This window comes from Priceomyces carsonii, assembly GCF_900007245.1.
Source record: "Priceomyces carsonii strain CBS4050 genome assembly, scaffold: Debaryomyces_carsonii_scaffold_6, whole genome shotgun sequence".
In the NCBI taxonomy this organism is placed as follows: Eukaryota; Fungi; Ascomycota; class Pichiomycetes; order Serinales; family Debaryomycetaceae; genus Priceomyces; species Priceomyces carsonii.
Window position 1 is genome coordinate 1,103,257 of NW_026946679.1, and position 22,346 is coordinate 1,125,602.

The window sequence follows — 22,346 nt, forward strand, 5'->3', positions numbered from 1 at the left end:
TTTTCTTGTGTTTCGTATTAAACTATAAAAACTGAATGTCAGTATGATGTAATTCTTATATGCGCTAAAAAGAAAAAAAAATTACTAGTTAACAAGTGACATATAAATGCGTGTAGTTTTACTATTGGAGGTGTTGTTGAAGTTCATGTAAAATGCTTCAAATTCTATGCATTGACTATCAGGAGTCATATTCTGTGTCTCCTAATGATCTAAGAACCTGTATTTCCGAAAATCTCTCGAGCAAGCTTGCATCAGCGTAATCTGATTTCGATAGTAGCGACATTAACTTCTCGTTTCTACTAATACAACGCTCCTCGCATTTCTTGATAGTTCCACTGACATGTAAACATCTTACCATAATTTCATCATTCTCGATCATATTAATCAAGCTCAATGCAGCTCTTACAATATGAAAACTTGATCTGCTACATCGAATTATTCCGGTCGACGTGGTGTTGCTAAAGTATTTAATTGTCATTTGCATACCTGCCTTGCCCGCTCCATTGTCTCCAAAATGCTCCTGAATGACAGATCTAATTAGCTTCGTTAGCAGCTTGGGGTTGATAGTATTGGGAGACGATTGATGTAAGCTTAATATTGCATTCGTCTCAGATGTGCTGAAATTCAAAAAATCATCTCTTTGATTAGGCCGCTCTAGAGATGGAAAATGTAGTATATCGAAAAGAATATATCTCTGTTTGAGTCTCACCATACTTTCATATTAAAAGTATTTGTTTAATGTTAGTTATTTTTCTACATAGGAAAAGTACTTATAAATAATAGTAAGGTCGCGAAAATTTTATTATCGTAGGACATTAAATAGTTAAATACTTGATAGTGATATCTTTTGCGAGATTAGGGTTACCATTGATGTTGTATATGAGAGACAAGTTGTAAGCTGCTTCAACCAGTAGATCATACTCTACGTCTTCCTTCAATGAGTCATGGAGATCCAATACTTTCTCATAATGTTGTACGGCTAGCGTCGTCAATCCTATCATATGAAATAGTCTTCCTAAATTATACTGAATTTCCTGCAACTCAAAGTCCGTTGCATTTTCTCCTCTTAGCGCTTTGTACTCTAAAATAAAGCTGATCCCCTGTAATAATTGTAAGTGCCTATTGTTACTTAGTCTTTGCATCGATCGGTGTACGTGTGCTAGTCCAAGCACTAAACAAATCATCGGATCCCTATTGTATTCTTTGTATGCTCTGTTTAAATATACAATTGACGAGACATAACTTCTGCTTCCTCCTAACAAGTTTGCATAAACGTATAATAGCTCGGCATGCTCCCTGGTAAGATGCGTATTCTCAAGATTTGCAGTAATTGTAGCCATTCCAGAAGTCTTTCTGCCCAATATCACGGAGTCATAAGCCTTCAACTGACGTAAAAAATACTTTTGATGATTGTAATTCGTGAAGGTTTCCCAAGCTTCGAGACCCGAAGGAAAACAAAACATGAAGAACTTATATATAAAAGAAGAAAACTGATTTGCGGATAAGAAAAACCTCACATTTCCCATCACAACATTGCCAGTATCAAATTGCAGAACGGCAAACAACAATCGGAGCAATCTCATCATAGTTTCCTTCTTTTTATCCTGTGCAAAGACGCTAACGCTTCTGGCAACGTCCGTAATCTGAATAGCATACTCATGGTTATTATCAAACTTGAACAAAAAGATAGCATATTGCACAAAAATTACAAACCATTGATCATACGTAAGCCCCCGATATTCTGTCGTGGAAGTCAAGAATAGTCTTGAGACATGCACATCATCAGACATCCCCTCATAGAGATTAAAGATACGAGCAATTTTCTCATCGATACCCATCTGTTTTTTCCGACGATACAAAATTATTCCTTTGAAAAGCCTGTTCTTATCTCGAGGGAAAAAACTTCTCACACTAATGAACATATCAACTAACTGAGATGCTAATTGCATCCAGGCTGTTATAGCTACCTTGTCATTATGAATAATGGACTCCTCGAGTCTTTCCATTCTTCGATACTTTTCCATGACTTTCCTTCTTGCATTATTTTCTATTTCTACCTTTTCCTGATCCGTAGGTTTTTTGGGGGCCTTCACCATCTGCTTGCTTTTGATCAATGACAAATTATCACCTTCCATTCTTTGATTGGTGTTTTCGTTCTGCAGAGCAGAGATACCATGACTAGATCTGACCTCTTCTAACAACCTCGCGGAATACTCTATATCTCCTAAGTGGTACACAGCCTCCGCCAAAGCTAATTTGTTATCTAGGTTGGAAGGGTCCTCATATAGGATTGATTTATATGCTTGCGCCGCTTGTTGATAATCACCGACTTCAAGAAAGCACTTTCCTAACAAGGCGGTCAATTCAGTGCTATCACTCTGCTCGTCGCTTTGAGCGGCTTTGGTTAAAAATGTTAATGCGTCTTCATAAAATCCATGTTCTTCTAATTCTCTTCCTGCTTCAAAAAGTAAATCGGCAATACCTTCTTCTTCCTCCAACAAAAATTGAAAATGTCGCATTGCCTCATCCTTCTGCTCTAAGCCCAACCGTAAGCTTCCCATTTTAAATCTAATGTCAATGGGCACGTCATAAACCTTCTTTTGGGCTACGAGCTGCTCCTCTTTTGGAAGATTTTCAAGCACATTGAACCTTCTTTTGTCAAACTCAGAATCATCATCCGTTTCGTCCCACCATGTTTCATTTTTTCTATTTTGAATCCATCTGGAAACTAACTTTATAATTCTGACACCAACCTTCCATTCGTGCTGTTGAATATATAACTCACTTAAGATGTTCAATTCTGCCCATCCGAATTTTGAATAATTCTGTCTTTTAGTAGAGCCAGGATTTATGTTTCTATCGAGAATATGCATATATAAATTGATGGCATCATTTAACCTCTTTTGTTCGACATATACACTTGCAAGGTTCTTGATAATGTTTGTGTCAGTTGGGAACATATCATGCACCTTTTGTAAACCCTCCAAGGCTCTGCCATATTGTTTTTTTTCCTTGTATAATAGTGCCCTATCAAGTACGTACTTCATGTTCTTCGAATGATCATGTTGAATCGCACTGCTATAACAGAATATTGCTTGATCAATATGACCTAAATCTGTACTCAATTCTGCCACATTAGCCCAGAACTGACTATCCCACGGATTTATATGAGCTGCAAGTAACCAGTAACTACAGCATTCATTTAATTTGCCCTGCTGCTTATATATTTCGCCCAAAGTCTTGTAAGCACTAAAGTTCTTGGGATCCTTTTTGATGACTTCTAAATATAAATTTGAAGCAGCCAGAAAATCGTTTCTGACAAAAGCTTCATTTGCCTGAGAAAGGTAGATACGAACTTCTGGATCTAGTTCTCTATTAGAGCTTTTGATCATCTTTCGCCTCCAATATGATTTTGATGAAGTAGTTATCCTTTTTTTATTCCTAGCTCGAAAGTTACCAGCACTCCGAAGCGCATCTCTAAAATCATAATTTTCATCATAGTCATCCTCAATATTTTCATCATCATCATTCTCAGATGATGTGAATAGAAGCTGATCTTCTTCGTTCTCATCGCCACTTCTATCGGTATCCATATCATCAATAAAGTTTCCAACCTCATCATCTGAGCTCAATTGCAAATCTACTTCTTGGTCGCTTTCAGAATTTGTCCCTTTACTTGGATATCCGTTTTCAAGCCCTGATTCAAACAAGTTTGTAGAACTCATTTCGCATTAAAACTTGTTTGCTGAAATAGATAACTTTAGTGATACTAGTTGAATATGTAAATACGACTGTTTTGATTAGATTTATCGTACTGCATATACTATTCTCATCAAATATTCATAGATCAGCATTGGAAAACTATTAAATTAATGGATAATGCAGAAACATGCTATATTTAACTATATTAGGATTGTTTGTACATCTAGTGGCATGCTTTCGAGCTCCGGAGATTGAAAATAATCTAGAAGCATATTTGGAAGCTCCATGGCTGTTAGTTCCATTCAAACTTCGCTTAATTGAAAGTATTGCATCATATAATGAATCTTTATATTTGCCAGTGGTATTACTGGTGCTTGGAATACTGTCAGATTCAGACGAAATTGAAATATTTGAAAATGACGTGAATGAAGTCTCGGATCATGAGTTATACACTAGCGTTTTTGAATCATTAAATATAGATATTCGCTCGAAATCATTCGTTGACATTTCTCTTGCCAATCATGTCTACAGTCCCCGTGTCGAAGCACATTTTTATCATTATAGACAATTGATAAATAAATATGACTTCTCTAAGAGGTTATTTAAAGAGTGTTCAATAGATTCATTTGGAAAACAGATCCTAAATGCAGAGTCAGATAAGATTGATGCGTGGGTTCTTTTTAACGACAAAATATACTGTTCTCCTGAAGAACTTTACGCATTAAACTCATTCAAAAAGAAGCCCTCGATGTATGTTGACTCAATAGATAGACCGATTGGATGGAATGATAAAGCCCCATTATTGACACTTTATGGTGATGTGAACTCCCACAATTTTGCTGAAATGTTTATGCATCTTTATCGGAGTTCCAATGAGGGTCTTGTAAGATTCGTTTGGAGGTACATTCCAAGTTTCGCCACAAGTGAGTTTGAGCGTCTTACAGGCTACGGCGCCGAATTGCGACTCAAAGATTCTCACACGTACGTCGATGAAACTGAAAACGATAAAAGCTTGAATCATCTCAAGCTAAATGAAAATTTTTGGGAGATATCCTTCTCTTCCGAGGTAAATCGTATTTCTAAAGATAAGTGGAAAAGCGTAGGCTTGAAATTAGCCTCTTTGGTACTTTCTAATAATTGGATCAATGTAACTCAGTTTGAACTCCTTAGACACTTTCTTCAAGACCTTCCAAAGTTTGCATATTATATTGCAAACTCGGAGCCATCAAATACCTTGCAGGTGGAGTCAGCATTAAAGTATAACGAGGGTATAGGCTCATCAGAAATGACATTAGGACTATATGTCAACGGATCTCCTGTGAATAAGCTTGAACTCGATATATTTGAGATAATTTCTAAAATTAAGAATGAAGAAGCGATTATTAATGAGTTGTGTTCTTTAGGGCTATCTGTTACTCAATCAAAACATCTAATTTACAAATTTGCCTTACTCAGTGCTGTTAAGGAAAACAAGTTCCGGAACGGTAATGCGGCTATGTTGGGTAATCATAATAGATTTAAAATTTACGAGGATGAATTCACATCTGATAAAAAGAGAGGTGGTGTGGTGTTTTTCAATGATATAGGCAAAGATGATAACTATGCAATGTACTCTGAGGATCCTTTCGATGTATATTTGAATTTTGCATCTAGAATGGCACAGGGCCGAATTCCACCATTAAGACTGAATGTACATGATCTTATATTTGTTTTAAACTTAGGAAACAAAGAACAATTGAGAGTTTTTTTTACGCTCTCAAAGATGATTTTGGATCAAGGCATTCCACAGCAAGTAGGTTTAGTTCCTCTCATAGGGGAAGATCCTAACGATAGACTATTAGCTGATCGATTTTACTACCTTGTGGAAAAAGCCTCAAAAACGGAAGCTCTAGCTTTGTTATATAAGTATTTTGAATCTAAAAACAGCGAGGATGCTGAAAAGTTGATTTACTCTGTTGTTTCGGAACGAGAATATAACTTTACTGAAATATTTTCGAAGACTTTAAAAAAGTTTTCACTTCAAACTCCAAGTGTAATTCTCAATGGGGTTATATATGACCTTAGATCTCCAAACTGGCAAGCACAAATGAAGACACAGATGGCAGAGGACGTTAAAAGCTTGCGTCAGTATTTATCACATACTTCTGAATCTCATATATCCTTAAAAGAAGCATTATATCATAACGCCAACACCGAAAGAAACACAAGAATTATACCTTTAGATCCAAATGAAGCAAAGTACATAAAATTGTCAAAAGAACTAACAAGTATTTCTACTCCGATCAAATTCAGTAATCTGAAAAGTGCGGACGGCACAGTTTGGTTGGTAGGGGACTTCAGGGATCAGAGTATGAAAAATCAGCTAATCACAATTATAACCTCTATTGAAAGCTCTAAGTACAGTTTGAAGTTACGCTTAATTGACACCGGAAATTCGGAAGTGTTGAGCACATTAGGGAAGCAGTTTGAATTGAATAACTTGAAGACTGAAGAAGTAAAGTTGATGGAAAACTACTTCCAAAATTACTCCGACGATACTAAATCGAATGAAGTGCCATCAGGAGTCTTGAATGCACTAAGAAATGCCAACATCCCGTTGAATGCCCGATTTGCTCTATTCAACAGTCGCTATATTGATTTAGCTTCACCACTTTCGGGCAACGATTTAAAACTTCTTTTCGACTTCGAAATATTTCAAAGATTAAGTATAATTGACGAAATTATATTATCTTATCCCAGGGTGTTCGACAATAAGTCTAGAGAAGAACTCAATAATGCTTCGATGGATGATTTTGATTGGCTTGATCTCTGCTCGTCTCTTCTATCGAAATCCTTCCATTTTGATGATATGGCTTTTTACCCAGATGTTGCAAGGTATGACTTTTCTTCTCTCAACATGTCAAATTCCTTTTTAGCATCAGCAAGAAAAACCGAGAATAAAGTCGACATTCTTTTGATTATGGATCCTGTTGATGAGTATTCTCAGAAGATGGTGTCAATATGCTCTGCAATTATGGATATTCCTTTTGTTGGTGTTAGGATTTTATTTCAACCTATTTCCTCTACTGACAGCAACTCCTTACCTAATAGATTTTACAGAGGCCTCTTTCCCTCGCGGCCCAAGTTTGGACCTGATGGAAGAATTATCGAGAACCATTCTGTGGACTTTGATAATGTCTCAGAAACCAATTCTTTTTCTTTGGATCTTGATATTCCAAACGCTTGGACTATTTCGCTAAAGAATAGCCCTGATCAGCTTGATTTGAATCATATTCAGTTTCAGGAAGAAAAACTGATAACGATTGGCTTTTCATTGAGGAGTTTATTGATCGAAGGAAATGCGAAGGAAATCACTGCTAAATTCAATCCCGCAGGTTTGATATTACAATTATCAAAAGATGACATTATGAAAGAAACCACTGTTATGTCCAATTTGGGATATTTTCAATTCTCTGCTTTGCCAGGTGTTTGGAAGCTAAGTTTAAGTTCAGGCAAAAGCAGAGAGCATTTCTCAATTCTATCAACTTCTGACAAGAATCTGTGGGTTGATGAAAATCCCGTGAATGATATTTCTTTGTCTATTACAGATCTTAAAGGGTCTCATATTTTGTTAATGGTAAAGAAAAATGCAGGATTTAAAACCATAGATCTTCCAGGGTATGATGAGAGTAGCTCATCATTTGTTCGTTACTTTTTTAAACCTTGGGGGAGAAAAGTCGAGCAAAATAGACAAGCAGATGTGAATATTTTTACCATAGCTAGCGGTCATGCTTACGAAAGGCTCGTGGCGATCATGATTGCTTCTATCCGCGAACACTCTGATAAAACTTTGAAGTTTTGGATTATCGAGGACTTTCTTTCTCCTCAGTTTAAAGAATTGATTCCTGATTTAGAGGCACGCCTAGGGGTAGAGATTGAGCTAATAAGCTATAAATGGCCCAAATGGCTAAGATATCAAAAAGAAAACCATAGAGTAATATGGGGATATAAAATTTTATTTCTTGATGTGTTATTCCCTCCATCATTGAAGAAAGTTATATTCGTCGATGCAGATCAGATTTCTCGTGCAGATGTTGGAGAATTATTGGACATTGATTTGGAAGGAGCAGCATACGGGTTTCCTCCTATGTGTGATTCGCGGCAGGAAATGGAGGGTTTTAGGTTCTGGAAAAGTGGTTACTGGTCTGAAGTCTTGCAGGATGACTTGAAATATCACATCAGTGCATTGTTTGTCGTAGACCTCGTGAAATTCAAACAAATATCAGCAGGAAATAGGTTGCGATCCCACTACCAAAAGTTATCTTTTGATCCTGCGTCCCTTGCTAATTTGGATCAAGATCTCCCTAATAATATGCAAAGAAATATAAAGATATTCACCTTACCTCAAGATTGGCTCTGGTGCGAGACATGGTGCTCAGACGAATCTCTTTCAAGAGCAAAGGCAATTGATCTATGCAACAACCCAACATCCAATGAGAGCAAGATCGATAAAGCTAAGAGATTGTTACCTGAGTGGAAACATTATGAAGCTAAAATTCAGTCTATCATAGATACAAAAGATGAAATTAGCGTAAGTTCACTGAGTGTTACCACTAAGATTCGGAGCTCAGGGCCCGATATCAAGAGCACAGATATAAGTGAAGTTGCCTTTGATAATTACGATGAACTATAAGTGCAACTGTACATAACTATTTTGATTTTGTATAGATCAATTCCATTTTAGTGCGAGACTCGACAATTAAGATCAAGTCCGACACGACACGACAGTTAAAGATTTTCTTCAACAAGAAGACAACCACATTATAGTCCATCTATGTATTGAATCATAACATGAGGATCTCAGAAAAGCTAAATCAGGCACACTCGGTATCCAATCCGGCTATGGCTACATTCTCTTTTGAATTTTTCGTTCCAAAAACATCACAAGGTGTACAAAACCTATACGATAGAATGGATAGAATGTACGACTTGAATCCTATCTTCATAGATATTACTTGGAATGCAGGTGGAAGATCTTCGAGCTTAACAAATGAGATGGTTTACACCGCACAATCTACTTTAGGCTTGGAAACTTGTATGCATTTAACTTGCACTAATATGCAAATTGAATTGATTGATGAGGCTTTAGATAGAGCCTACAAGTCTGGATGCCAGAATATTTTGGCTTTGAGGGGTGATCCTCCGTTGGATGGCTCAGAATCCACTGGCATTTTCAATTACGCTGTTGACTTGATAAAATATATTCGTAAGAAATATGGTAATCATTTTAACATCGGTGTTGCAGCTTATCCAGAAGGTCATCCTGAAGAAGAGTCTGATGAGTTGCTTTTGACCTATTTAAAGGAAAAGTGTGATGCAGGTGCCAATTTCATTATTACTCAAATGTTTTATGATGCTGATAACTTCATTTCTTGGTGCGCAAAAGTTCGTAAACTTGGTGTCGAGATTCCAATAATTCCTGGAATAATGCCAATTTCTACTTATGCTTCGTTCATTAGAAGGGCAAAGTGGTCTCAAGTAGCAATACCACAAGAATTCTTGGATGCTCTTGACCCAATTAAAGATGACGATTTTGAGGTCAGGGAAAAGGGAACAGAGCTTGTTGCAGAGATGTGCCAGAAGTTAATTACGTCTGGTCATGTGAATCACTTACATTTTTATACGATGAACTTAGAGAGGGCTACCGTAATGATATTAGAAAAATTGAATTTGATTGAGTCAGTGAAGTCACATGAGACAATCGGTGGTGTTGACTTGCCATGGAGAAAGTCTTTACTCCCACTGAGATCGAAAGAAGCTATTCGTCCAATTTTTTGGCAGAACAGAAAATATTCTTATATATCGAGAACTTCAGCTTGGGATGAGTTCCCTAATGGAAGATGGGGTGATTCTAGATCTCCAGCTTTTGGCGATATAGATTTATTTGCGACTGACTTATTGAGGCAGTCCCCCAAAAAGGCATTTGATTTGTGGGGAGCACCTCAATCTTTGAAGGACTTTGGTGAGCTTATTGTATCTTATCTTAAAGGTGACTTGAAATCATTGCCTTGGTCTGATGGACAAATTGGCAAAGACACATCAATCATAGTTGAAGACCTTATTAAATTAAATAGAAAAGGGTTTTTTACTACGAATTCCCAACCAGCTCTAAATGCTGTGAAATCCAGTGACAGTGTCTTTGGGTGGGGTCCCAAGAACGGATATATCTACCAAAAGCAATATTTGGAATTTTTGTGTCACCAAGATTTGATTCCTGACCTTTTACAGAAAATTTCCGAATATAATAATGCTCAAAATGGTTCTGGCTGTGGTAATGTGACCTATTATGCGGTGAATAAAAATGGTGACTTGTTGACCAACACTGCAGAGGATGATATTAATGCTGTCACGTGGGGTGTCTTTCCAGGTGAAGAGATTTTGCAGCCAACAATTGTGGAGAAGACCTCTTTTTTGGCATGGAAAGATGAAGCTTTTAGACTCATTACAGAATGGATTAGAATATTCCAGAGCTACCACCTTCAATCTACAACCATTGATAAAAGTCAGAGCTCAAATTTTGTCGAGCTCATGAAAAACTTAAATGATGAGTTTGTTCTTTGTAACTTGGTCAGTAACGATTTTTTCGACGAAAACAAGACCATTTTTGATTTATTAAATCAGCTCCATGTGCCTGACCTAGAATAAGCTATAAAAGTTCAAGCCTTTTTTTTTTTTATCGACAATTCAAGTCGATTAATTTTAATTCACCTGTACAGGGTATTGCAAGCACTCAACATGCTGCAAACCTAAGACAAATTCAACACAGATCTTAGGTTTATTCAAAAGTCCATTAAATGCAATGTATGTTAGCTTTTTGTTTTATCCATTTTGTTTTCTTATTTTTTTTTTTGTTCTTTCATTGGCATTTGGTTCATTTCAACAGTTATGGGTATTAGGTTATTAAAAACTCCTGTGCATAGTGGCATCCTCAACGGTATGGTAGAATGTAGTATTAAATATATATATCTTTACATTTATATAACTTTAAAGATGATAATATTACTAAAATAGTGTAGAATTGATTTTAAAGGCAAGAGCTTACCTCAGAAGAATAATAAAACTGAAAGTACAAAAACTGGAACCCCTGCTCGAGAAGAAAGTAATTTGGCACTTCCTTCATACTCTGACACAGAACTTGGCAAGACGCTGTATGACGAAAAGACTTCACTGCTGCTTTGTGCATATGTCTCAGCGACGCAGTCACTTTCGAGACAACTTGCACTTTCAGCAGCCGTTTCCTTGGTATCTGTGGTTCCTAAATCTGCGTTGGTAGAGTAAGGTGAAGTGGTCTTTTTCACTGATGATTCTGTAGATATACTATCAGTGTAAGATATAGAAGTATTAGCCAAACTACTTTGTTCGGTTGAAGTTGTATCATCATAAGAGGCTGTTTCAGTCCATTCGGCTTCCGAAGATGCTGTTTGCTCTGGCGCAATATCAGACGAGAAAGACAGCGCATCCACGGAATCAGATACCTCAACAGTACTTTCTTGCTCCAGTGTAACCGTAGGCGCTTCATTCAGCGTAGAAGAAAACGTCAGTGATCCAGAAATTGGACACCATGTAGTGAAAGAAGTTGTTTTACCACTCACCGTAACTGTTGTAGGGCCGTGAGTGGCTGGAACAGTAGTCTCGGAACATTTGTTGTCCGAACATGTAGTCACAGTTATAATAACTGTAGTAGTTTGGTCCGAAGTAGTTTCGCTTGTTGATTCTCTGGTAGATGATATCTTCGATGATACCTTAGTTTCTTTAGATTGCGTCGAAGATTCCTTTGTAGTTTCTTTCTCAAGCAGTGAACTTTTCAGAGCATCACTAGTCTCTTTTGTTTCTACGGAAGAGACAGAAACATCAGCAACCAGGCTACTCATAGGCGGGGTTTCTTTGCTAGTTGTCAGAGGAGCAACAGTAGTATCCCAGCCTGTAGATGACACATAAATGCTACTTTTAGAGGTTGTCAGTTCTTCGCTCAATGGACACCAGGTCGTATAGGATGTGACTGTTCCACTTACTGTAGTAGTAACCTGACTCGGTGTTGCGGTCTTAGTAGTTTTTGAACATCTATTGTCTGAGCAGTGGGTGACTGTGATAACAGTTGTGAGTGTATTCGTTTCAGTGACATCGCTTAAAGTCTCCAAACTTTCCACAGAACTAGCTGTTTCCAACGAAGTAAAGGAGGACTCTACTTCATCACTCTCACTTGATGAAGTCTCGGTGACATAGATAGACGTATCTATATTCGAACTTGTTACTGAAGTAACAGTAGCAAAATCGGAAGATTCACTTTCAATACAAGATGACTCTTCTTCATCTTCTGAAAAATAGGAGCTCAGAGAAGCTGAAAATTGACTTGAAGTACTGATAGCCTTACTAGATGTTTCTGTACTTGTAAGTGAGCTTGAGTGCATTGTAGAAACGACCGACGACAGCAAACTTATTGTTTCGCTAGAAGTTAATGGCGATGACGTGACATAACTGCTGTACGAATCTTTAGAAACGACCTCGCTGGTTGTAGGAATGGATAGGGTCACTGAGGTAGACAAGAGACTAGAGCTTTTGAGGGCGCTAGAAACAGTCAGACTAGTTGCAGGAACTGTCTCCAGTGCCTCTGTGCTTGTGGTAGCTGTCTCAATGCTCAGGGAAGTTGCCGTACTCGAGGTTGATGAGACGAAAATCTCTGAACTCGACAGAGTTGCTGTCACTGGGCACCAAGTTGTGTATGATGTGATTTCGCCACTCACTGTTACAGTAACAACCCCTCGCGTAGCACTGGCGCTAGTTTTTGAACACTTATCATTCTCACATGATGTTATCGTAATTATAGTGGTCTTATGGTCAACTTCTGTGGTCGTTGACTCATAAGAAGAATTTTCGTTAACTTCAGAGGAGCTCGAGGGTTTAGATGTGATTTCGATAGAGCTTTCCTCAAGTGAACTCGACGGTTTAGATGTTATTTCGATAGAACTTGCTTCGAGTGAACTCGATATTTCCAATGCAGATGAGGAAGAACTTGGCAAGGATATGGTTGATGAGCACTCAGAACCACATGAGTCACTTGGAGCTTCAGTTATTGACAGCGAGATGTAAACAGAAGAAGCAATCGATGATGTTTCATCTTCCTCGCATTCTTCGCTACTCCATGACAGAGCCTCAGAGCTACTTGCAAAAGTTGAAGTAAGTTCCAAGGAAGACAGTGGAACTACTGGATGGGAAGTAGTAAGCGGGCAATATGTCGTGTATACTGTTGTAACCCCTTCAGTAACGGTGGTAACTTTCGTGACTCCAGTTGAATGCGTTTTCGTGGAGCACACATTAGATTCGCAAGATGTTATGGTCACTAACTTCGTCGATTCAGCATAATAAGTGGTCCATATTGTGGAACCAGTATCTAATTCGTTTGAAAAATAGTCGCTCGTCTGGGAGAAAGCACTAGTAGCAATCCCCACTAGTGCAGCAATGAGTGAAATCTTCATTTGTGCTACGAATATAAACACAAATCAATTAGCGAATGAACAGTTTGTCAGTATTACCACTTGACTTAAACTTTAGAAAGATCCTTTATTGCTGTATTTGCCGTCTAATCTTTGAGGCGAAAACTGAGCTTTAACGTACATATATATATTTCAAGAACTTGCATTGCCCCGTATGAAAACATGTGTTACAGAAAAATGAAGCAGATTTCAAACAATGCAGTCAATACTACTGAAGTTTCAACATCCTGTTCCTCTTCCGAATATGAGCTTTAGAATGAACAACCTTCGTTAACACTTCTTTGGTTGCAAATCTGTTTCAGATGTTTCACCATTTTTGTGACACAAATAAGAGGTGACACAAAATCGTGTGAAAATCACTCTTAAAAGACCTAGACTACCTGAATTGTGGAATCTTTATTTCTATTTTTACCTTCATTAAAACCAAGAATTCCATTCAAAAGGAAATTCGCTTTGACTAAATTTGTACCAAATTCAGCTAAGTACATAAAATGTAATGACTAAATGTAAATGTCAGATTTTATCAATAATTCAAATGATCAGAAACTACTACTCTAATAATCCTATTCTCCATACTTCAAGTCCTATTATTTTAAACTTACCGAAGCTTGTATTTGGATCCAGGCTATTCAAAACCTCATTCCCAAATGTCTCGCAGGGATAACTAACACCATTATAAAGCGATTTGTCTATCCATAATCCATTTTGTCCATGAGAAGAACCAATGGCAATAAAGTCATGATTGGAATATATAATGTTGTCATTAATGCCCGTATAGACGAAAGCCTTAAACCGACTTCCTTTTTCCTTTGAGCCTGTCTTCTCACATTTCCATAAAAAGCATTCGCCATTACCGTAGTATCTTTTCTGATCTGTCGGTTTAAAACTTTGATTGACATAACATCCAAATATTGAATGTTTATCATCCTTAATGATCATAACATACCCATGTGGTCTCTTTGGGGTAAAAGATTTTGAGGGTTCATCTAAAATTGATCTAACAACGGACTCAGCAAATCCTCCTTCTCCCTGCTTGTCCTTGTTGTGTCTTCTAAGCTGTGTCTCAAGATCACAATTCTGGTATAATGTATTTAATGAAACCCCATGTTGCTCAAGTGAGTACACGAGCTCCCAGTCTTCAAATAATTGAAGCCTGGCAGGAAGAAGTCCTCTAATATTCTCAGCTAATTCGTCATTCATCAACCTGTGCTTTGTGTTTCTCTTATAGCCTGTCAAAGAAAGAGCCGGGAGAGGTGGGAGGGACGGCTCTCTATCTCTGGAGTCCTCAATGTCTGGCTTGGGTGAATCCAATGCGTTTGCAGATCTACGAGATGACAACATTCTGGCTAAAAGTGAATCCTTTCTTTCAGGTTGACGCACATTATCAACTGATGCCTCGTTTCTTTCATCCTTTGAGGAATCTGCACTATGTGAATTCATTCTAGGCATGAGATTATTTTAGAATCCGTAATAATAATCTGACAATTAGTAGTCTTGTCTTCTGAATAATTATTTCTAATAAGATTCAAAAATCTATAGATAAAGAAAGATTACAAAAATTTTTGTGCCTGTTCCACTTATCGTGTAAGCAATTACAAGATTATATTGAGTATATACAAAAAAGAATGCCAGAAATGTCTATATATTTAAATTCGTTGAGTTGAATTTAATCAACGTAACAAGGAGATCAACACCTACTTTAACGCTATCTATAAACAAAACATTTGGAAATGACTCACTCAATTTAGAATCTAACCCCGCCATACCTGCGCATCCCAAGAGTACACAGTTGATCTTTTCTTTTGCATACTCTACATTCAAAAAATAGTTGACTCTCTCGCGAATCTTAGCAAATTCTTTTGGATCACTAAGATCTAAAACACTTATGTTCAAAGCTTTCGTTTTTTGAAATTTTCCTAGTGGAAACCTATCACTTCCAACGTAGTCTATGATTCCTTGGTCAAGTAGAGGCTCCCAGTCGCTAAAGCTAGTTAATATAAACAGTTTATTGACTAGCGAGCTCAGTAAACTGTAAGTTAATGTTGCTTGCATAATTCCTAAGACTGGCTTTCTAGTGCGTTGACCCAATGAATGAATCAATGGATGGTCAGAGTAACAACAGACGAGAAATCCGTCGTACTTATCCAAAACGCCTTTCTTCAAAAGATCTGGAAGCACTATTCTCTCAGATTCAAGTGATGACTTATGACCGCTAATTTCTTTAGGTGCCTCCGGTGGTGCAGTGTAGAAATTATACTCTACATTCGGAGACATCACCAAGACATTCTTTAAATTATTCGTAACCGATTCAGAAGAATTGGGATTGATTATGAAGACGGAGGTTTTTGTCATTTTTGAAATGCTGATTTAATAAGGAAAACTTGTTATGGATTGGTATGACGGTTTTAACTGATTCTCCCAAGTTTTGATAACGAGAGTCCTTACTTTTCCAGTACAGGAATTTATGCGAATTTTAGTTTCTCAATTCATAATTACTTTTACAACATAGAACATGATCTGAAAAAGGTCTAGCAAATCATATTGTGTGATGTCATTCTTCGGCTCGATAGAATCTATCAAACATAAGATTATATGGAACAAGGCCATTGCGTCTTTAGCAGCGATTTCAGATCGTATTAAATTTATTGTTTCTCTGGATTCTTTATCGCTTTCAGCCATAAATATCGCTGGAACCACTCATGGCGAAATCATATTCAAGAAGTCTTTTTTTCATACCTACTATACCAAATTTACTCCTAATAAGGTTGAAGAAAATGAGGATATAAATCTGAGACAATATATAGATCAGGATGAAGAGTCTGGTTCTCTTGATTGTGAAATGAATTCGTATTCCTTTCTAGTGAATTCAAAGCATTTATTCACCTTGTTTAAAAATATGGATTCTAATGATCTTCATTACATTTGGCTTAAAGCTGACTGGTCGCCGAATACACCACGCCCTATGCAATACATTCTATTAATTGAAATTAAGACTAAGAAGCTAATCATTAAAAAGTACCGTACGAGCTATCAACCTGTCGTCAAGAATAAGCTAAAAATTGCAGAAAGGTATCATCAGAATTTATATGATCAATCTTCTGATGCCGAAAATCATTCTCCTAATTGTATCAATTTCTTTATAATTGAACAAATCATCTTCAAGGACTTTTTGGACCTATTGCCTTCAACCACTGAAGACTTTAAAATAGAGGCTAAAAATGATAGGATTCTGTTTACAGGGTTTACTAAACAAATTGTTCAGGAGAAGGAAATACTTAAACATCCTATGTCAGTTACTATCACCCTCAGTATCGAAGAGCTTATAAATTCTAATCTTCGTCAAACTGAAATGATTGATGTGGTATCTAAGAAAGCAATAACATTCAGATTACGTGATCTTCGGAATTTTATTCTGTTGCTTACCAGCATTTTTGGTGCAAATGAGGGTTTCAAGAATGAAGAGTTCAAAGATCTTAGTTTGAGTGATTATAATTTCGAGATCTTCTTTAGAAAGGCTGGTGATCCCATATTATTTGAAATGAAAAGCGATCCTAATTTACTCGTCCAGTATGTACAGATCACAGGAAAAGAGGGCCCGGTATCCGATGATGATAAAAACTCTGATACCTTTGTATTACCTAGACATGTCCTTCGGGATATTAAAGAGCAAAGTACAATAGAGGTACCTGATCTTCCTCATCTCTCTTCGCTTTATTCTAAATCAGCTACCGAGGAGGTTCATCTGCGCGCGAATATAATGGGAAGTCTTGCAATAGATTCTACAAGAGTAACTTCACTTTATGGTGACATTCGTAATGACGAAGAGGAAACATCTCATCTACGTGAAGCATCATCTGAGCCTTTGGATATAGTGACTTATGATAAATCGGTGACGTCTAACATTGAATTGAGTATGAAGAGACATATTGACAATACGAGAACATCTGCCGGTGCAAAACGAGTAAAACAAGGTTTACCAAATAAAAGGATTATCATTGATCAAGACCAAGATACCGACTATTCGAAAAGTGATGAGGAAACTTATTTCCTCGGTCCGACTCAGATTCATGACAAACCTAAATCTATTTTAGATTGAGCATAGCTAGCATTAATATAATCGAAAGTTTGATAATAACGTATTTATTTTTAAATATTTATATTGTTAGACATCTGCATTAAAGCATTTTGGTATAAAGATTTTATGAGTTAATTCCATGATATTCCTGCCCATATCTATCTTTTATGTGCCCAAAATCTTGGAGTGGGCTCCATGGTTTGTCTGATGACAGATACGGAACAGGTGGCAATTTGAATGGTAATCTTATAGGTATCCTGTCAGCTGTCGTAGTATGATCAGAAGAATAACATGGAATCAATTTCACAGTTCGTTCTGGGACAAGAACTCCTAACTCATAGCTTGCAACTTCATATTTTCTGGCATCAGTAGTCGTGAATTTGGATCCTTTATGAGATCCCCATGCTTGTTTTGACAAATTATGACTGCACATCATTACCCACTTTAAAGAACCCCAATTATCAGCATTGTCACACATATATAACTTTACATGTGGAACCACTTTTTCACGCCCTGTAATCGATAGATTTCTACTAGAATTCCATCGTCTTAAATAGGGTTTTATGTTCTGCTCATATTGGTTTCTGTGAGTTTGTGAACTAAAATAGTTAAAATGAACAGCCTGACCTGCTCCGAATCCAACGTTGTTCTCTGCCACATCAGGCACGGATGGGAATACTATGTGTGGATAATAATTGTTCAGTTTTTGATGCCTCTGAAATGATCTAGATCCAGGTGCTAAGAAAGAAGGTCCGGGTTGGTTTCCAGAGAAAATCAACGGGCAAATTAGATGAGAGAATATTGATGCGGTATCTTTTCCTTTTGTAGCAAAGGGATACGAAATCGATGATATTTGAGCTAGGACATTATAATGTAGCTTAGACTCCTGATTGTCAAGCAATAACCCATTTCTTCTTAAAATTTGATATAGTTTTCCGTAGCCGTAGATTTCATCGTCATCTTTGAGATCGGAGATGTCATAAGATCCTGGGGTTGAAGCCACTAGTTCGACATCTATGCCACAAAATACGTATTTATTTACAATCTCAGATAAATTATCAAGAGCATCATCACCATAACGCTTGATATATGCGCATAAATCTCTTTTAAATTTTGTATTCTCTTCAGAAGGATCCGAATCCTTTTTCAACCTCCCAGACCTCCAGCACATTTGAGTCAATCCTACAAAGTCTAGTTTGGTTAGATTAGCTGTCATGATAACGATTTCTACAGTATCGTCTTCGAAGAAGTTTATCATCATTTTAGTATGATGAGTCCCGAACTTATTAGGCACATTTGCAATTACTTCATGCACATTAAAATGTTCTCTTACGAACTCTGCATCAGGTAATTCTGGTAATAAAACTTTACTACCGCTGATGAATGTTATCTTTTTCTTCTCTTTCGAAAAGTCTGGATGCAAATAAGTCAAAAAAAAGGGAAGATCGATGCTAAAGTTGAATTGGAATGTTTCCTTCAAATCCTTTGACCCAATGAGCTCCTCTATCATTAAGGTATCTTTATTAGCAGCAACTGATTCGCTATCATTATAACTGGGGTTATAAAGGAGCCGAATTGGGGATGACCTACATGTTTCTGGGACTCGATGATCCACGGTAGATTTGATATCCTCAATCAAAATCGGATTTTGCTTGTCAGTTCCAGCATCTGGGTTTACAGGTAACAATGGTATACTTTCCGAAGCTTTCTGATCTTCAAGTGTCTTTACCCTTTTGTTTGCCCAATGGTTAGACGCTGCAATTGCAGCTTCGGATCGTTTTTTATGTTCAGACATGTATTCGTGCAGTAGACTTAACAAAGCATCGTCAGAATAACAGGCTAAACTTAATGTTGTAAATTTCTGACTTCTGAATGTAGCCAATCCCCTCCGCTTTTTAAATGGTAAGCAATCTTAGTTCAATGTTAATCAATCAAATCACTTGTATAATAAGATCTGATCTCTCGCCATAAATAATCGAGTCACGTGGATGATTGATTTCAACTTGTTACATATGGAACCTGTTCTGTTCTGAATAAAAAAAACACTACTGGCAGTAACATGGCAATTAACTTAAATTATTCTAATGGGGAAATAGTTTCTTCTCCTAGCATCATTATTCAAGGTAAAAGCTCCATTTCATCCAAACAGGCAGTTGTCCGATTCGTTAATGATGATAATAGAGTGTTTCCACCACAATATTGTGAAATATCTAATAGCGGCCATTTCAAATGTGTGGTTCATGTTGCTGCTAACCAGGCCAACAACATTGTAATTGATATCCTAGAAAATTGTGAAATATCTTCTTCGGGTTATTTACAATGTAAATACAAGGACCCTCGCATAGTCGACAGTACCAGCATTAGAATAAATTATTGTTTTTTAGATAAGAACAAGCCAATTCACTTATGTTTGCTTGTCGGTAAAGACTCTTTGGGTCAATATGATATGCCGAAATATCGGTTGAGGAGAGGCGAAGAGGCAAACATTGACACTGCTATTAGGAAATTAAAGGTAGCCGGTAGATTGATGCAAGCATATACTCAAGATGAAATGAGAGCTGTAGGGTTAAGTAATCGCTCTTTTCAGTTTGTTGAAGAGGCGGTTTCTCATCAGGGTGTTTTCGGCTATGATACAAAGTCTCCGGTCCCACATAGTGAGGTAAAAGTTCATGTTTTAAGGTCTCCTAAAACTGTTGCTGAACTTCAAGACCCTAATTTGACTCAGCAAAATCCTAAGGCTACAAATAAAGGATGGCTCTTTAGCCATGCATTAGATGTCATTAAAAATACTCCTGAACTATCTGAGAAATATAAATCTCAAGGAACTCCAATACAGTGCGCCGTATTATACGTCGACTCTCACTATGATTCTAAAAAAGATTTAATATTGACCCACGCAGCATTAGGTGGGGGTAACGCAGATATCAAGCTAGCAATATTCGGTTCCCATGGATTGCATTCGTGGCCCACCAGTTTTGCTTCTGTAGGACCTAGTTTTCTAGATGCCACACATCTATCAAAATCTGAGGTTGCTAATGATTGCAATCAATGTGGAACAAGTTGGGAATGTCTCAATGTTACTATGGGCGCGTTTATGCATGAAATTGGCCATTCTCTCGGAAGTCCTCATCAAGTAGATGGTGTAATGTTGAGAGACTACATCTGGTTAAATAGGTCTTTCATGACGAAGGAGCTTGAATGTTTAAGAGAAAGAACAAATGGTAGATTCATAGGCAATGACGGAACGTGGCCAAAAGTATGTCACTGGAACATAATGGATCTAATAAGATATTTTTATCACGCTTCCTTTTCCTTGCCTGTTGATAGAGATTTCGGAAAACTTTTCAGTACGTACATGAGGCGATATGAAGGATACGACGAAATGAACTCTGCTCCTTCTCTGTATCACTTACTGCAAGGATCTGCCTTAATAAAATCAAAGTCCGGAATCTTCATGTTTGAACTTGTCGCCAAAGGTCTAGCGAGATACCACATTGCATATTTTCCGCATTCATATGGCGGCCATGGGCTACAACATGAATTAGTCTTGGATTACAATTTCTGCTATAATGCCTTAAAAGGTAACTTCAAAGAAGCGTCTGAGAATTTCGATGTAAGAGTACTTTCTTTAGGTGGTGATTTGTATATACAAGATTTCAAAAGTCATTGCGTAATGGATAGCATTCGTGTTGATAAGAGTAACTATGGGCTCGGGGAAGGTACTTTTAATTGTTTTAAAAGTTCTTTACTTGGAAAGTCCAAAGACAAAAAGCAAGAAGTTTCTCTCTTCAATCTTGATACTGTGAAGAAAGTCAGAATATTTCATGGAGGTGCCTTGGATGGCATCAAATTCTACTACCATGGACCTTCGAGAACTACTGATGATCCTCCAAAAATACCGCCTAGAAATTACATAGATAAACTTGCACAAAAAATTAAACAAGTGGATATTTCTAAGAATGACTCCGAATTCAGTTCATTAGTTGGACATGAGAAATCGAAATATTCAGAATTCATTTTGAATGGTGGAGAAATTATCCAAAAGCTTCATATAAGAAACGGAGCCTGGATTGATGCTGTTCAATTCGAGACGAATACGGGAAGGAAATCGCCAATGTACGGAAACTCCAAGGGAGGTCACCTATCCACCTTAGAGGTCCCGAGTGAGGGTTTTACAATAATGGGAATGTACTGGTATGTAGGATCATGGTTAGATGGAATTGGTTCCCTTTACACGAATGAAATATAGAAGATCATTAGTCATTAATATATTAGGATTGTATCTCTTTTCTCATTTACTCATAGTTCATCGATTTGCCTTTCTAAAATTTTATCCTTAGATTGATTGTACTCCACCGGATATGACTTCGAAATACCGTCGTATTGCAGTTTGAAAATTCTGAAACTTTTTGAAGAGCCGTTCTTAAGTTTTTCTATTCTGCTTTCGAGTTCATCAATGTCATGCTTCAATTTTTGAACTCTGGTCATGCTAGTCAAGTTCGATTTCAGGTTCCGCTCTGAATGAGTGAAGTTCTTTTTATATAAAGACAGTATTGATTTAAGTCTTTCATTAAGTTCTTTCCTTCTTTCGATGACTTTTTGGTTTTCGTTATTAAGACGGCCGCTTATTTTGGCTTGAAGCACTAAAGACTCGTCCAATCCTTGTGAATCTAAAGCATCCACAAGGTTATTCGTGATGTATTCTGCATGATCAGATAATGAAGCTGTGAAATGAATAGGGTGGCTACTTTGCTTATGAAAAATACCTTCTTCATTGGAATTGTCCTCTTCACTAAGATCGTAGTCGTCGTCAGTATCGTTGCTTCCTATGGACTCATTATAAGCAACAGTATGCGTCAATACATCTGCTGCATTTCCCACTGATCTATTGGCACTTTTTCCCCCTATTCTTTTGTCGGCATCTGTCTCAGTCATATTCTGCTGCTATCTAGAGGTGTGTTATCAAAATCATGCTTATTTAAAGCACATTACACAAAATTTTGGTTTTTGTTTCTCAGTTTTTAAGATACTGTGAGAGG

General features: G+C 37.2%; 11 protein-coding genes across 11 annotated transcripts; 4 read left to right on the plus strand and 7 right to left on the minus strand.

The window, feature by feature from the left end:
* Positions 1–178: 178 nt before the first annotated feature.
* PRCAT00005646001 (RNA-binding protein) lies at positions 179–712 on the minus strand (the record flags this gene model as incomplete). Its single annotated transcript, XM_062955731.1, has 1 exon — positions 179–712. The coding sequence occupies one exon, from the start codon at positions 710–712 to the stop codon at positions 179–181; it is 534 nt and encodes a 177-aa protein (XP_062812305.1).
* A 103-nt stretch (positions 713–815) lies between these two features.
* On the minus strand, positions 816–3,725 carry TFC4 (transcription factor TFIIIC subunit; the record flags this gene model as incomplete). The annotated part of the gene is made up of 1 exon (XM_062955733.1): positions 816–3,725. One exon carries the CDS (start codon positions 3,723–3,725, stop codon positions 816–818), a length of 2,910 nt encoding a protein of 969 aa, XP_062812306.1.
* Positions 3,726–3,889: 164 nt separating this feature from the next.
* KRE5 (Kre5p) lies at positions 3,890–8,374 on the plus strand (the record flags this gene model as incomplete). Its single annotated transcript, XM_062955734.1, has 1 exon — positions 3,890–8,374. One exon carries the CDS (start codon positions 3,890–3,892, stop codon positions 8,372–8,374), a length of 4,485 nt encoding a protein of 1,494 aa, XP_062812307.1.
* Positions 8,375–8,532: 158 nt separating this feature from the next.
* Positions 8,533–10,386, plus strand: MET13 (methylenetetrahydrofolate reductase (NAD(P)H); the record flags this gene model as incomplete). The annotated part of the gene is made up of 1 exon (XM_062955735.1): positions 8,533–10,386. One exon carries the CDS (start codon positions 8,533–8,535, stop codon positions 10,384–10,386), a length of 1,854 nt encoding a protein of 617 aa, XP_062812308.1.
* Positions 10,387–10,784: 398 nt separating this feature from the next.
* Positions 10,785–13,214, minus strand: PGA18 (Pga18p; the record flags this gene model as incomplete). The annotated part of the gene is made up of 1 exon (XM_062955736.1): positions 10,785–13,214. One exon carries the CDS (start codon positions 13,212–13,214, stop codon positions 10,785–10,787), a length of 2,430 nt encoding a protein of 809 aa, XP_062812309.1.
* Positions 13,215–13,781: 567 nt separating this feature from the next.
* Positions 13,782–14,681, minus strand: OXR1 (Oxr1p; the record flags this gene model as incomplete). The annotated part of the gene is made up of 1 exon (XM_062955737.1): positions 13,782–14,681. The coding sequence occupies one exon, from the start codon at positions 14,679–14,681 to the stop codon at positions 13,782–13,784; it is 900 nt and encodes a 299-aa protein (XP_062812310.1).
* A 189-nt stretch (positions 14,682–14,870) lies between these two features.
* Positions 14,871–15,584, minus strand: DCG1 (Dcg1p; the record flags this gene model as incomplete). The annotated part of the gene is made up of 1 exon (XM_062955738.1): positions 14,871–15,584. The coding sequence occupies one exon, from the start codon at positions 15,582–15,584 to the stop codon at positions 14,871–14,873; it is 714 nt and encodes a 237-aa protein (XP_062812311.1).
* A 196-nt stretch (positions 15,585–15,780) lies between these two features.
* DDC1 (Ddc1p) lies at positions 15,781–17,328 on the plus strand (the record flags this gene model as incomplete). Its single annotated transcript, XM_062955739.1, has 1 exon — positions 15,781–17,328. One exon carries the CDS (start codon positions 15,781–15,783, stop codon positions 17,326–17,328), a length of 1,548 nt encoding a protein of 515 aa, XP_062812312.1.
* A 103-nt stretch (positions 17,329–17,431) lies between these two features.
* PRCAT00005654001 (uncharacterized protein) lies at positions 17,432–19,102 on the minus strand (the record flags this gene model as incomplete). Its single annotated transcript, XM_062955740.1, has 1 exon — positions 17,432–19,102. The coding sequence occupies one exon, from the start codon at positions 19,100–19,102 to the stop codon at positions 17,432–17,434; it is 1,671 nt and encodes a 556-aa protein (XP_062812313.1).
* A 264-nt stretch (positions 19,103–19,366) lies between these two features.
* Positions 19,367–21,556, plus strand: PRCAT00005655001 (putative metalloendopeptidase; the record flags this gene model as incomplete). Its single annotated transcript, XM_062955741.1, has 1 exon — positions 19,367–21,556. The coding sequence occupies one exon, from the start codon at positions 19,367–19,369 to the stop codon at positions 21,554–21,556; it is 2,190 nt and encodes a 729-aa protein (XP_062812314.1).
* Positions 21,557–21,606: 50 nt separating this feature from the next.
* On the minus strand, positions 21,607–22,242 carry PRCAT00005656001 (uncharacterized protein; the record flags this gene model as incomplete). The annotated part of the gene is made up of 1 exon (XM_062955742.1): positions 21,607–22,242. The coding sequence occupies one exon, from the start codon at positions 22,240–22,242 to the stop codon at positions 21,607–21,609; it is 636 nt and encodes a 211-aa protein (XP_062812315.1).
* Between the last annotated feature and the right edge of the window lie 104 nt (positions 22,243–22,346).